The sequence below is a fragment of the Micropterus salmoides genome, unplaced genomic scaffold, assembly GCF_014851395.1.
Source record: "Micropterus salmoides isolate LMB-PRFRI ecotype aquatic unplaced genomic scaffold, ASM1485139v1 Ms_hic_scaffold_19, whole genome shotgun sequence".
Lineage (NCBI taxonomy): Eukaryota > Metazoa > Chordata > Actinopteri > Centrarchiformes > Centrarchidae > Micropterus > Micropterus salmoides.
The window spans coordinates 31,479,977-31,493,234 of NW_024041039.1; the positions used below are offsets into that span (position 1 = coordinate 31,479,977).

Consider the following 13,258-nt stretch of genomic DNA (forward strand, 5'->3'; position numbering starts at 1 on the left):
AAAGGCGCTATACAAGTACGGAGCATTCAGTGATATCGGTGAGCTGAGGTGCCTGCAGAGCCCAAAGGATACCCACCCTAATTAATGACATTCAATTATTTTGCAACAATTTTGATAACAATTTATTGTTTAACTGAATTTACAATCAAAACACCAAACACTGTCCGGTTCCAGCTTCTCCAGCTTCTCCAGCTTTTCTGTGGTTTATATTATTGTAAACTGAATTTCTTTGGGACTTTGATGAGAATAATTAATACAAATGAAGAAATCAACCTTTTCATTATTTTATGGACAGAGACTCATTGATTAAATAAAAAATAAGACAGATTAATCATTAATGATAACAGTTACATTAAAAAAAAAACTAACTTTTATAACCTTTTTTGGCTGAGCTTGTCAAGAGTGGGCAATGGAAATCAAATCTACTTCTGTATTTGGAATGGCCCCCACAGGTCCATAGATATTAAAAAGATAGCAACAATGTTATTAACTGTAAGAAAAGATCTGTGTCAGCTGATATCACCACATGGTATTTATCACCCTATCACTCAACCCTTCTGAAGAGGTGTTGTTCCTTTAAAATGTGACTCTATGGGGGTTGTGCATTTGCTTGTTAAAACGTTCACTCCTGCACTTCATGTGGTTGACAGTTATTGACTGCGTAGGCAGTGGTTTGATCCCTTTCTGGGTTAGGATAAATTATTGAACTATAATTTTGAACTATTATAGGTTGTCAGTTTTTCTCTTTGCCAAAATTCTTCTCCTGTATTTGTGCCATTTTCAGTTGAATACACTTATCGTAGTGAAGTAAAAGTACATATATTTTTTAACATTCATTTATAATATTCATTAAACTATATGTAAAAGTCGAGTGTCAAAGGCAATGGGGCTTCAAAGCAAAACACAAACATGTGGCCATACAAGGTGAAAGCATGCCCTCTAGTGGCCAGACAACATCATAGCACTAACAACATCTATGAGGGAAATGAATGGATGAATAAAACATAATATAGTGTATTAGGAAGGGCCTATCACTAAGCACACTCAGTACTTGCAGTGCAGTGCAGTATAAAGTAAGAGAGCAGCAGGAAGTCCACTGACCTCCTCTGAATCCAGTTTGTCTGTGCTGCTCTTGTCCTGGTTGACCACGTAGCCAGGAGGCAGCCAGTTAACAGGAGGGTCAAAGATGGACACCACCATCCTGCTGGGGAGCCCCTTCTTCTTCCCCAGGCGGTACAGGTTACAATTGCTCACCTGGATATGGGCAGACCAAAGAGGATGAGTCGAGACCTGTGCACTCCATTATCAGTAACATACTGTGTCCTTGGAAAATTCAGCTTTAGTTGTAATTATTTCAAATCCTTGTATACTCGTGTGCATGTTTAGCTCAGTCGGTACTGTGTGGAACTCCTGTTAGGAAGATAGGAAAAACAATTCCAATTAACTGCGTATATTTCCCCCCCTTATTATTTGATTATAAGGACACTTTTGCACAGGCTCACAATAAGGCCCGTGCTGCAGGGCGTGTGCGCCCGGCGTTTGATCCGCATTCATAAACCTATCAACGCTAATTTTCATTTCCCTGGGGAAATTCAGGGTGTGAACTACGGTGGAGCCGGGGGGAACTTAGCTCCCCTAATAAGACATCACAGTTCCCCTAAAAGCATGATTTGTGATATTTTGGGGGGGTCAAATATTGACAGCATGCTTTATTGACATCATTATCATGGATCATGCGGAGCGTCAGACTTCACCCAGAGGAAACAATCACTGACCGACCACAGCGGGCCAGTCGCTCCGCGATCTCCTGTCCCTGGTCCGCCCCACTCCTTCTCCGGTGCAGACAGGCTGTGAACGGTTCGTGATCGTTGGCTGGATGAAAATTATGCATGATCCATGCACTACTGCAACTAGGGGCTCTCCGCAGCGCCATGCAACTTTCTACATTCTTCCCAGAGGTGTGTCAAGCAAGCCAGAGACTCTTTTGAATGTCCTTCAGAACTCTTCAAAGTAAAAGCTTTCAATAAACTCAACATAAAGCATTGGAGATTAGTCTGAAATTTATATTACAGCGTAATAAGGGGTCAGAAACAAAGGGAAATAATAGGGAAACACATTTAAAGATGGCAACAAGGTAAAACTACACTGAAAGAAATAATAAACGCAACCCTTTTGTTTTTGCCCCCATTCATCATGAGCTGAACTCAAAGATCTAAGACTTTCTCTCTGTACACAAAAGGCTTGTTTCTCTCTAATATTGTTCACAAATCTGTCAAAATCTGTGTTAGTGAGCTCTTCTCCTTTGCCGAGATAATCCATCCACCTCACAGGTGTGGCATATCAAGATGCTGATCAGACAACATGGGGATTGCACAGGTGGGCCTCAGGCTGGCCACAATAAAAGGCCACTTTTATTATTGTTAATAATAATAATAACTGGTCTACTGTGGTCTAGGTGTGAAAGAGGAGCGGAATCACCCTTTTTTGTCCTTTTTTTTTGCATTTCACAAATAGTATGAGGGTTTTACAAATCTGGAACTGTGTCTTAAAGAGTCCAGTGTTTGTTGCCCGCAACAATACTATTGTTATTGATTTTCCTTTGTTTTTACTGTTTAAAATGGTATCTGAGGTTTGTATTTGCGGATATTCGCTCAGCATCTCCTCTCGCTCGCAAAAACTGAAAACGGATCCGTCTGTGAATTGAATGGTTGGTATCATGAACACCGCTGCACCAATCTGTCCAACACAGCGCTGTCAATGTCAGACCCACCTTCAAGAAAGTTATTAGCAAGCGTGTAAGGAGCCTAGCTAAGGATAGCTATGTAAACATTAGAAAACAGCTGGGATGTCAAAGTTAGCATGACGTATAGCTGATAGTCAATATCCACTGCAACCCCACCCTGCCCCAAAAGTTCACTTTAATTGGTAAATTAGAAGCAAACTACTGACACCCAGTACTTGCTTATTTTGTGAACACAGCTGGACACAAGCTGTAGTTGCCGTATTGTCTGTTTGATCAGTCCGTCACATTCAGTGCTGCAAACTGCCTGACGGCCCCCTGAACTATCATAGTACTACCCTGAAACTAAGTAGCTCTTTCAAGAATATTCCTCTGGAATGCTGTTTATAAACTTTAAATCTGCGTAACAACTATATGATTACCTGATTATCTTTTTAAACTCAAAGAAATGAGTTGTAATTACCATAAATACTATTTCAGATCAAATTATGTTCTTATCAGGAAATGATCCAGGAATTTCATTAAGCTGCTATTTCCAAGGTCAGGAATGAACTTCTACAAAGTGTAATAGTGCACGATTTGGTGCATTTGGGATAATATATCTAAAACATATACAGTACCTGAATATATTATATGGGAACATTGACAAAACGTCTTGAGCCCTTCCTGAGAGGATGGAATTTGCTTCAATAAGATGGTTTCAGTGTTATCATGTAACGTAAGTATGGAATCTCCATGACAACTCCATCCACTGATAAAAGCCACAAAATAGAGATGAAAGCTCCTGAAAAACTATTCAAGTGGATGTTGTGCTAAGAACTTTGTCCAACTGCTATTTCCAAGGTCAAGAATGAATCATTAAGCTGAGAGAGGAACATATTTTTCATTTTTTGTGCAGCATCTACTGCAACATTTTAAAAAGACAACACTTTATATTTTTAGAAATATTTCTACAACTTCAGCATTCACAGAAGCAATGAAATAACTTCAAACTCTTGTGTCATTTCACTTATGATGCTCCATCATTCTTATTATTATTAAGAACCTATCTTACCTTTTTGCTGCGCATGTAGCTGAGTCGTCCCTCGTGAGCGTCAGGGTAGGTACAGAACAAGTATGTGGTGATGGCATGCTTGAGGAAAGAGTCTCCTAGCATCTCCAGCCGCTCCAGGTTGAAGCCGTCACTGGCATTGGATAGTGTCAAGGCCTGCAGGATGAGGCCCGGGTTGGGCCCCAGACTTTTGGGGCAGTCTCCTGCCTGGGCTCTGTGCTGGGAAATAGCGGCAAGGTCAGGAGAAGGTGCTGTGGGAGGGTTGGGACACGTGGCTGCCTGGCTGCAGACTGAGGTAGCTTTATTTGTGTGGTCAGAGGTCCTCCCCGATGTACATTCATCACTAGGCTGTGAAGGACTGGAGCTGGGCTTCTTCAAGCTGTGAGAGGGCTGCACAGGAATTGAGGTAGTGGTTTGCATTGATTCAGGGCTCTGCAGCCCAGGGGAGCTGGGCTGGGAGCATTGGCAATTGTCATGTTGGGGAAGGTACTCAATTTGGTGGCCGTCATCGCCGCAGTTGGTGACTAGGGCAGTGCCGTTGGTTAGGTTCCTCGGGCAGGTGGCTTCTCCAGGTTCAAGGGCTGCAAGCTGCCCCTGCTCCAATAGGGAAGAGTGGCGACTGGGATGTCTTGTGGAACTGGGTTCAGGGGTTACAGTCTCTAGGTGCTCACAGTGACCCTCACCATCCTCGCTGCAGGACTCAGGACAGGAGATGAAGGTTTTGCTGTCGATAGATCTCTTCCAGCCAAAGTCCAGGTTTGGATACCTGTCACATACAAATAGACCATCTATACATCAGAATGTTGGGTAACTGTGTGGCTAAGTTTTTATTCAACTCAATTTTATTTATACAGCGCCAATTCATAACAGAAGTTAACTCATAGCAAATGTATTTAAGGCCGACTGTAACGTTACAGAGAAGTCTAGCTACAGGTGAGTCAAAGATTCTCTTGTTTCTCCAAAAGAAAAAAAACTTGGATTCAGGAACTTTACATTTTGTGAGGTATACCAGTAATGACTAAAAGACTACTGTTTGAGGTATAGTATGTAGTATGAAACTGATAAATAGATTTATTTTGCAGCATGCTAGGCCAGGCTTTGCTAGTTTCCAACAATAAGAGGAATATAAATGTAAGTACGCTTAAAACGTATTCTAGTTTTAAATCTTATATATGAGAACCGGGCTGCAGCCAACCTGTAGCAGAGGTTTGCTTCGGTATATTGGTGCATAAATAAGAATTATATAAAATAAAAGCAAATAAAAAGCAAGTACTATAAGCACAACTGTAACATTAACTAACTAAGATTAATGATGATTATAAAGCGACAACAGTCTGTCACGTTGTGTGCCTGCCTGCCTTGTTTAGTTCGCAGTCCTGTTATTTGTACTCCCTTCTGTATCGGTTATCTAGTCTGTGTTTTGGTTCCATGTCTTAGTTCCCAGTCTGGTGTTAATGTCTTAGTATCTACTCCTGCTCCGTGTAGTTCAGTGTTTGCTATTTTGACCGGTTCAGTATCTGTCTTAGAGTTGTTGAGTTTTGGGTTTGGTCCTGTCTGTTGTTCTTTGTCCAGTATCTGTTATATACTCTGTTTTGGTATTTCCCTTATTTGCTGTTCTGTTCCATGTTTAGTGTTGTCCTATTCCCAATCGATTCCGTCTCTGTTCCCTACTCCATTCTGTTAGTCAGTTGTCATGTTTCCTGTTTTGAGGTTTGGTTCCTGGTCTTGTGTTCTCTGTTAGCCCTGTGTTTTAGCTCCTGCATCGTAGCTCCTAGTTCTGTGTCTCAGTTCATGTCTTAGTGTTTACTTTTGGTCTGTGTACTTCTGTGTTACTTTGCCCTTGTCTGCTCTGTGTTCTCTTTAATCTCAGCTTCAGTCTGTTTTCATTGTTGGTTGTAGTTCTTGGTGATCTGTCTGCTTGTGTCTTTATTAGTTTATTTTTATTCCTCTGATCCGTTATGTGTTCAGTAACCTGTGTCATGTCTGTTCCCTCCAGTATCCCTCTGCCTGGCTGCCTCTCTGTTCTCCCCTGCTCTCTCTCTGCCTGCCTGTGTCTTGTTAGTCTGTCACCTGTGTTGCTCCCACCCTGCTGGTTAGTCCCTGTGTGTGTATATATACCTGGTGTTTCTGTTTAGTCTTTGTCCAGTCATTGTAGCGTGTTTACGCTCTGTCCCATGTTGCTGTGTGTTGTCCTGCCTGCCTGCCCTGTTTCCCTGCTTTCTGGATTATTTTCCCTTCTTGGATTTTTTCAGTTGGATCACCTGGTTTGTTTGAACTGTTATTGTTTCTGGATTACCTGGGCAGCCACTCATTGTAAGTGTGCTTGCTTTTGGTTTGTTAATAAACCTTTTGAAATGTAGCTGTCAGCCTATGTGTCCTGCATTTGGGTCCTCCTACCTTCTCCACACCACAAACCCTGACACAGCCCCCTTTGATACCATTATTGTTGTTTAGTATCAAAGTGCTTCTAAGTTACACAAGCTTGTCCATCACGAGCAAGATGTCTCTTGATTTAAGTTAAAACGTTACAACATTACTCAGAATGTAAAGACAGAATAACAGCAAATAACAGTAGTACGAACATTTAAACTGTCTCACAGCTGCGGGTCTTTACTTTCACGTTGCTGCTCTGACTCGTCTGCTGCGTTGGCTGCAGCGCTCTGTGTGGCTGTGGGCCCCGTGAGCAACCTTGAGGACCAAGGGGCTCCGTGAGCTGACTGGCCGTCTCGTTAGGCCAAGCTTCTCAACTCCGAAAACGTTCGAGCACATTCTCAATTCGCCAACAATTTTCGTAAAACTGCTGATATTTAAAATCTACACAGTTGATTTCTCGCCTCAAAACTTGTTAGAAGTGGATTTTGTGATGAGACAGCATGTGAAAATTGTAAAACAAGTTCTGTTGTTTTCCTCTAAAGAAAAGACCAGTTGTTGATACAGTTCTTGTGCTTTGCATTATGGGCCACAGTATGCGAGGTAGACTGGTCCGATACATATTGCAGATTTTTCCCAAATCAGTACGCCATCCGGGTATTTTTGGTATACTGCAGATCTTGCTTTTGTTTGCATACTGCATAGTACATTTGGGCCTAATCAGTACGTACTACTAGTATAGTAGGCGGTTTCGAATACAGCCTATGTCTTAGAACAATGTTGTAACATTACCCATGAATCCTTCCAGGTTTACCTAGAAGTAATAGCACAATAGTAGTGCAGTCATACACTGCTTTACACAGGAATTATTGTCTGACTGACTGAAAGTGGTTCATTTTCATTAAACACTGAACTCATATGTTGTGTAGCGTATGTATCTGGGACCTGAAGTCAGGGGGGAGGGTCTGGACTCCCACTCCAGCTTCACTGGCAGTCTGGGCTCTGAGCTCCTCTGCAGTCAGGAGGCAGTGGAGGCGGTAGAGGATGCTGGGCAGACACACTGCTTTCCTCCACAGGGAGGCAGGGATGGGGTGGATGGCACACAGCTCTGGAACCAGGATCTAACAAACACACAACACACTGTTAGACAGGGACTGTTGTAGAACAGAACGTATGTAAGGTGACATAGCTGGAACTCATTTCTGGAGTAAATTTCACACTCGAGGAGTGACTACACTGGATCTGTATTAGTACAGCTTCATACAGTACATGATTAGCCCACATTAAATAGTTTCTACATCATGAAAATGGATTAAAATGAAATACTAAAAAGTAACCTTTGAAATAACATTTATAAATACATAATGTACTGCAATTTTTATAAAAAGAAACGATAGTATGATGAATACGGCTTAGCAGATCACAGGGCTCTACAGAGAAACCATTCAGTCACATATGCCCCTAAAATAGATCTGTGCAAACTGGAAAAATGATTTATGAGCACAGTATGCGAGTAATGACTACTGTGATCCCTCCCTACCAAACTTTGCAAATGGTGAACTCACTGTAATGCATAAATGGTTGTGATTGACCAGTTAATACGTAGCATTAACAATGTAGACCACTTTTCCTGCACAAGGATTTAATGAATGAAAACAATCCACAGAAATGAATGGAATTAATGCTATACTAGTGATAAGATATAAAATACACTATTATTTGAAATTATAATTAATATAGTAACATGTTAAAATATATTAACATTAAACTTACAGTATACTATTAAATGAACACTATGCTCTTTATTTAATGTTATAATATCATTCTAATACACTGATTTCTACTAGTTCCTCCTCCAGGATAGTGGATAGTGTCTCTGCAATGGACAGATGTAGATTTATCCAGAGTCAGGATGCTAGTGTGCCAATATGAGCTGCTTCATGGTTTATACAGCTGCAGCTGAACAATAATTACTAGTGATTTTGACAATATCAACTACGTATTGCGGCAGAGTAGAGAGTAATGGGTGCTGTGTGTAAACACTACTGTCTGGTATAAACAGGTCACTAATGGCCTTTCGACTGCTGTAGCCTCAGAAATATAAATGCCTAATTAAACAGAGACAAATGAAAACTACATGTCTTGAAACTAAAATGTCTTTGGTTTTAGTTGACTAAAAATAATTCATGCTACTCAAAATTAAAAACCGGCACCAAAACCAACTATGTTGGTGGGGTGTGTTGTTTCAGGTACAGCTAAGAGGAGGAATTGCAAACCAGGAAGGTGTAACTAACAGATCCATGAGTGTGAAGGTCTCTCAGACACCAGAACACTGCACAGCAGTTTATTACGCCCAGAGAGAGAATATTAATTTATGTTATTGGACGACACTGCATTGTATTGCTGCATCTTCTATGCCTGGGGAGTTTGCCAGAGCCCAACATTAAAACGAAAGATGGGGCTGTGTTTTTCAGCACCGTTCTACGGTCAGCGTGACCACAAAAGCAGCCGTTACCTGTTTGTTCTGCAGACTCTCCCACTTGGCCTTCCTCTTTTCTGCACTGCTGAGAGGCAAGGCTTTGCCCTTCTGGTTCAGGTGCCGAGGGGTTAACAGGTTCAGTCTGAGAGCACAAGAAAACAAGGGCCTCAGCTTCATACTGGATGGACAGAAGCAGCAGAACCAGAGCTACTACCTTGTTCATTCTATGCATTCTTCTTCCATCAAAATCCTGTTGCTTTATGCTAGTAGCGGCTGACGTAGCCTGGAGCTTCTAGCCTTAAGCAGATGATGAGCAGGCTACAGAGGTCTGAGAAGCTCACTTTCTAACTCATTTTCTTGTAGCCTTCAGCTGACACTGACATGTCATTTATCAGACATCACACAGCTCCCTCTGGAGACACAAAAAGCCTTTATGCAACTTATTTACATCTGCAGTAGTACACCAACAACTTTCTACACTTGGACCTGTAAACCCAGTGGAGTTCCCCTTTAACACAGTGTAAAACCTGTTCTCTTGCACAAACTCAGGAAAACTTAAACAAAAAGAATTAAACTTGAGCTCAGTGGAAAATCACATCCCACTGTTGTGGACAGTGGTTTACAGACACATTTAACTGCCGTGATCCCCACGCTGCTGACCTGGATGAGGTGTGGTCTACGTCCAGAAGCGGCTGGTTCAGGTTGGACAGGTCCAGGTTGTACTTGGTTTTGTAGTACTCAGCAAATGTCTCATACTCAGGTGAAGGAAACTTACTGAGCGGCGTCAGGTCTGTGTACACATCAGCTACATAGAAGCGATGAGGCTGGTCGAAGTTACGATACCTGGGAGAGAAGCAGCGTGACGGTCATTATGTTCCTCATCCACAGTAAAATCTGTCTCACAGTTTCTAATAAACACTCACTTCTGAGTAAAGGTAAGTCCTGTATGTTCATATGGTACAGTGGTACCTTGGAATTATGACTGCATCCTGGTAGTCCTCAAGCTTGAAGGTGAAGGGGTTCTGCTTGGTGTACTGAGTGGTAGGAATGCCAGTGCGGGCCTCAGACCTCTCAATGTCCTCCATGAAGTTAAAGTCCATATCTAGTGTGTTGGATTCCCCAACTGAACAAGCCAATGAAGCAGCAGAGAGAGGATAATGAAACTATGAAGCATCTCTGGAAATATGAATATCTGGAAAAGGAATCCACCAAGCTTCAACTAGAGTGACTCTACTCACCAACATTCAGAGGTAGAACGCAGTAAGCCGAGTCGGCCAGCGTGGGCTTGAACTCCAGTGCAGGTTTCTCTAGGCGGAGGATATGGGAGAAAATATACTGGTGCAGGCGGGTGATGAGGTCGAGCTGGGCAGCGGTGAGTGTGAAGCCAGACTTCTGCAGCTCAATGGAGATGGTCACCTCACCCGAGCGAGTGTACACTGGGAAATGGGGGATCTGGACAAAAGGAAAGAACCAGTTACCATCCACAACCAATGATGATAGCAACAGACATGTTAGTCCAGTCTGAGAGAAGGTAAGAAGGTTTTAACCAGGAGACGTACTCGAGGTATGGGTTTGGCAGTCAATATGCCGAAGCACCTGGTGGTGTCCTCCGGGGGGTAGAGTTTCCTTCTGCGGAAGTTGAGTTCATCAGGGAGAGGGGTGGTGAGGACCATCCCAATCACATATAGGTAGTAAGTCTGCTCCGGGAAAGCGTAACTGTCCCGCAGACACTCTGGTATCTGGGGAGGACAAAAGAGGGTCAGGCGATTTTATTTCTCTTTTTTTTTTTTTATTCTACAGAAGCATTCCAAATACCGATATTCTTTTTTCTTTTCCGAAACACATAACATACAAACAAAGATTATCCCTAACATTTGTTATGTGTAGTTATGAGACCGGACCAAGATAACATGACATAATGCAGTTTAATAAGAATATTTATAACAAAATCACAGCTGATTTTGTCAGCTGCTTGCGGTCTTTTGTGGTGGCTTTGTGGTGTTACAAACACGTATGTTGCCCTCTGTTGGACAAAATATGCAACAACAACACTCATAACATGAAGGTCCGTCTTTCATCTCTCCATTTTTTTAATTGTTATTTATCGGCTGTTATAAACAGTATTGTTGTTTAGTGTATTGTGCTCATATCGGCAGATAATATTATACAGAGGTTTACTCTACATGCACACAACAACAGCTTGCTCCTCACAGTCAGATTACTTCCTTCAGTGCACTGAGGTGTTAAGCAACTCTGTTTGAAGACAATACTACCAGCCATGTCTTTCTTCTTTTTCATGTGGATGCTCTGACCTACAGAGACTTACACGGACACAGAACTGCGAAAGTGAGCTGTTTGTGAGAACCACATGGTCAGCTAAATCTAGAGTGCAATCCTATTTGAGTATTTATGGTAAATGCTCCCACACCAGCACCTTGTTGCTCTGCTGTTATTAGCTGCTGTTTCAACAAAAACGCCATTCAGGGTAGGGCTGTCGCAGTGAAGTAATTTTCACTGCGGCAATATGTTGCGGTATTATCGCATTTTTCATCAATGAAGTAATTTGGTGCCATATAGCAGAGTAAGAGTGTCTGTATCTGTCACCTCACTGCACAGCAAGCCGCTATAGCGTCCGCTGTGTTGACTTTTGCTGGCCGAGCAGGCTAACTTCCCGGTTTAGCGCTCTGCTAACGTAAAATTGTATACATGCGGCTGGTGTAGCCTTTTCAAATGTTACCGACCGAATGGATCACATTCTGATAGCGAAACGAATCATTTCGCTCGGGTTGCAACGGTCAAATATATTGATTCACTGTGTTACAGCCGCCGTTTTGGCCGCTAGTAAATGTTACTTCAAAGCGCGGGGTGCTTCCAGTCGGCTCAGAGGCCAGACGTGACTGTTTTTACAGTCAGCCAGAGTCAGTATTCAATGGCGGGAAATGTAAAGGGCTGCAGCGGCTCACTTCAAAGAAGCTCCATCACAGAGCCGTAGGGCAAGCATGACTTTGACAGGCAGAAGGAAAAGTAGTTCCTGTCAACAGAGCATAATTAGACCATCCTGGTGAAAGTATATATATAGCTTATGATAAAACACATACTCACTCCAAATTACTGAGTTTAGATATCGATCCTTTTATATGAGTATCGATCCTAGAGCAGGAAACGTTGGTATCAGAAATATTGATACTTTAGGATCGATCCGCACATCACTAGTTGCGGTGCTTACCATCCTCCGCGGTAGGCGTGACCAATAGCGCAGTATTTCAATTTTGCTGACTTAACCAGCGGTGAGTAAGAAATATTATGAATAATACATGTAATTTGTTAAGCTATGAGGAGAGTAAAAGTCCGCTAGCCGCTAGGCTAATTTATGTGGTGTTGATATCATATAGGCTAAAGCTCTTAAACTAGTGGTGGTGACTAACAAATACACTAATCTTGACAGTTACCATTAAGAAGAATTGTATGCTTCTGTTAAATGTGATCACTATTAAGCCGTGTTTTAGGTGTGTAATGGAGTCAATTTAAACTTTACTGGACTTTACCAGTCAAAATGATTTAATGTAGGCTAGTTACTGTACTTCTGTCTTGCTCAGAAGACAGGAGGAGGCATGCAGAGAACATAACCATATTCATCAGAGGAAAAGAAGAATAAGGAGGAGGAGAAGGAGAGCAACAAAGAAAATACTCCCCAAATAATAAAATAAATTCCTTTTTACATGCCTTGTTGTTTATGTGTACTGTAGATACAGAGGAAGAATGGGAGAACAGCACACATCTCATCGTTACTATGTGATGATAGAGCATGGGATAACAGTGGCTACTTTTAATACAGCCCACACCCCTAATATTACTGTGTAACTACAGGATAACAAGTGAAGAACATTCAAGATTTTTTACCTCTGTCTGCATACTTTATTCATCTTGAGTAATGTGTGTAAAGAATGAAAATAAATAGGCCTACTAGGCTCCTCTCTACTTTGACATTTAAGATTAGCTTGTTTGATCCACCTTCATACACATGTGACATTACTGTACAACTTGAGAAAGGTGAGTTGTTTTCTGCTCCAGCCTGCCTAAAAGAAAAGTGTTTTTGGGATTAAATGGGCTTTATTAGCTGCTGCAGTGCAGGATGAACTAAGAACAGACCCATTTCTCACCTTATTATTCTAAATCATGCAACGAAGAAGAAGAAATGCATAATAAATCCTGGGACAAAATCTGTAGTCAAATACTGTACAGCATGTAGTCTGATGAACAAGACTTGTGTTATAGCTGACTTGGGCAGTGAATTTAAGGAGAAATGTTTTATACCACCTCAAGAAGACTTCCTAACAGAAAGGTAGGAAGGTATTTCAATGTACAACTGCAGTACGTAAATCTCTTCCCTGACATTTTAGTGTTATTTTACTGTTAATAGACACATGTAACAGGTTTTATACTTCCTGTGAGTATAATCCAATTGATCTTATTTTCATACTGTATATCCGTTGTGTTAACACCTTATTTTGAAAACCGGACATTGTGGCATGTGTATCTTTGTGCTAATTTCACAAAGGCTGACGTAATTTGATAAATTAAGTTGTATGTGGCACTCGCATCGAGCACAATTGATACT

The 13,258-nt window shown here is 41.7% G+C and overlaps 1 protein-coding gene across 1 annotated transcript in view; it reads right to left on the reverse strand.

The window, feature by feature from the left end:
• The window catches only part of dicer1 (dicer 1, ribonuclease type III), a 59,797-nt gene that overhangs the window by 18,572 nt on the left and 27,967 nt on the right, over positions 1-13,258 (reverse strand). The window contains exons 17-24 of the mRNA XM_038728014.1: positions 10,200-10,379; positions 9,879-10,092; positions 9,610-9,763; positions 9,301-9,483; positions 8,677-8,782; positions 7,107-7,282; positions 3,795-4,557; positions 1,102-1,254 (exon numbers count right to left, since the gene is read on the reverse strand). Of these exons, the coding sequence (XP_038583942.1) occupies positions 1,102-1,254; positions 3,795-4,557; positions 7,107-7,282; positions 8,677-8,782; positions 9,301-9,483; positions 9,610-9,763; positions 9,879-10,092; positions 10,200-10,379 (1,929 nt within the window). The remainder of the gene's footprint in view (positions 1-1,101; positions 1,255-3,794; positions 4,558-7,106; positions 7,283-8,676; positions 8,783-9,300; positions 9,484-9,609; positions 9,764-9,878; positions 10,093-10,199; positions 10,380-13,258) is intronic.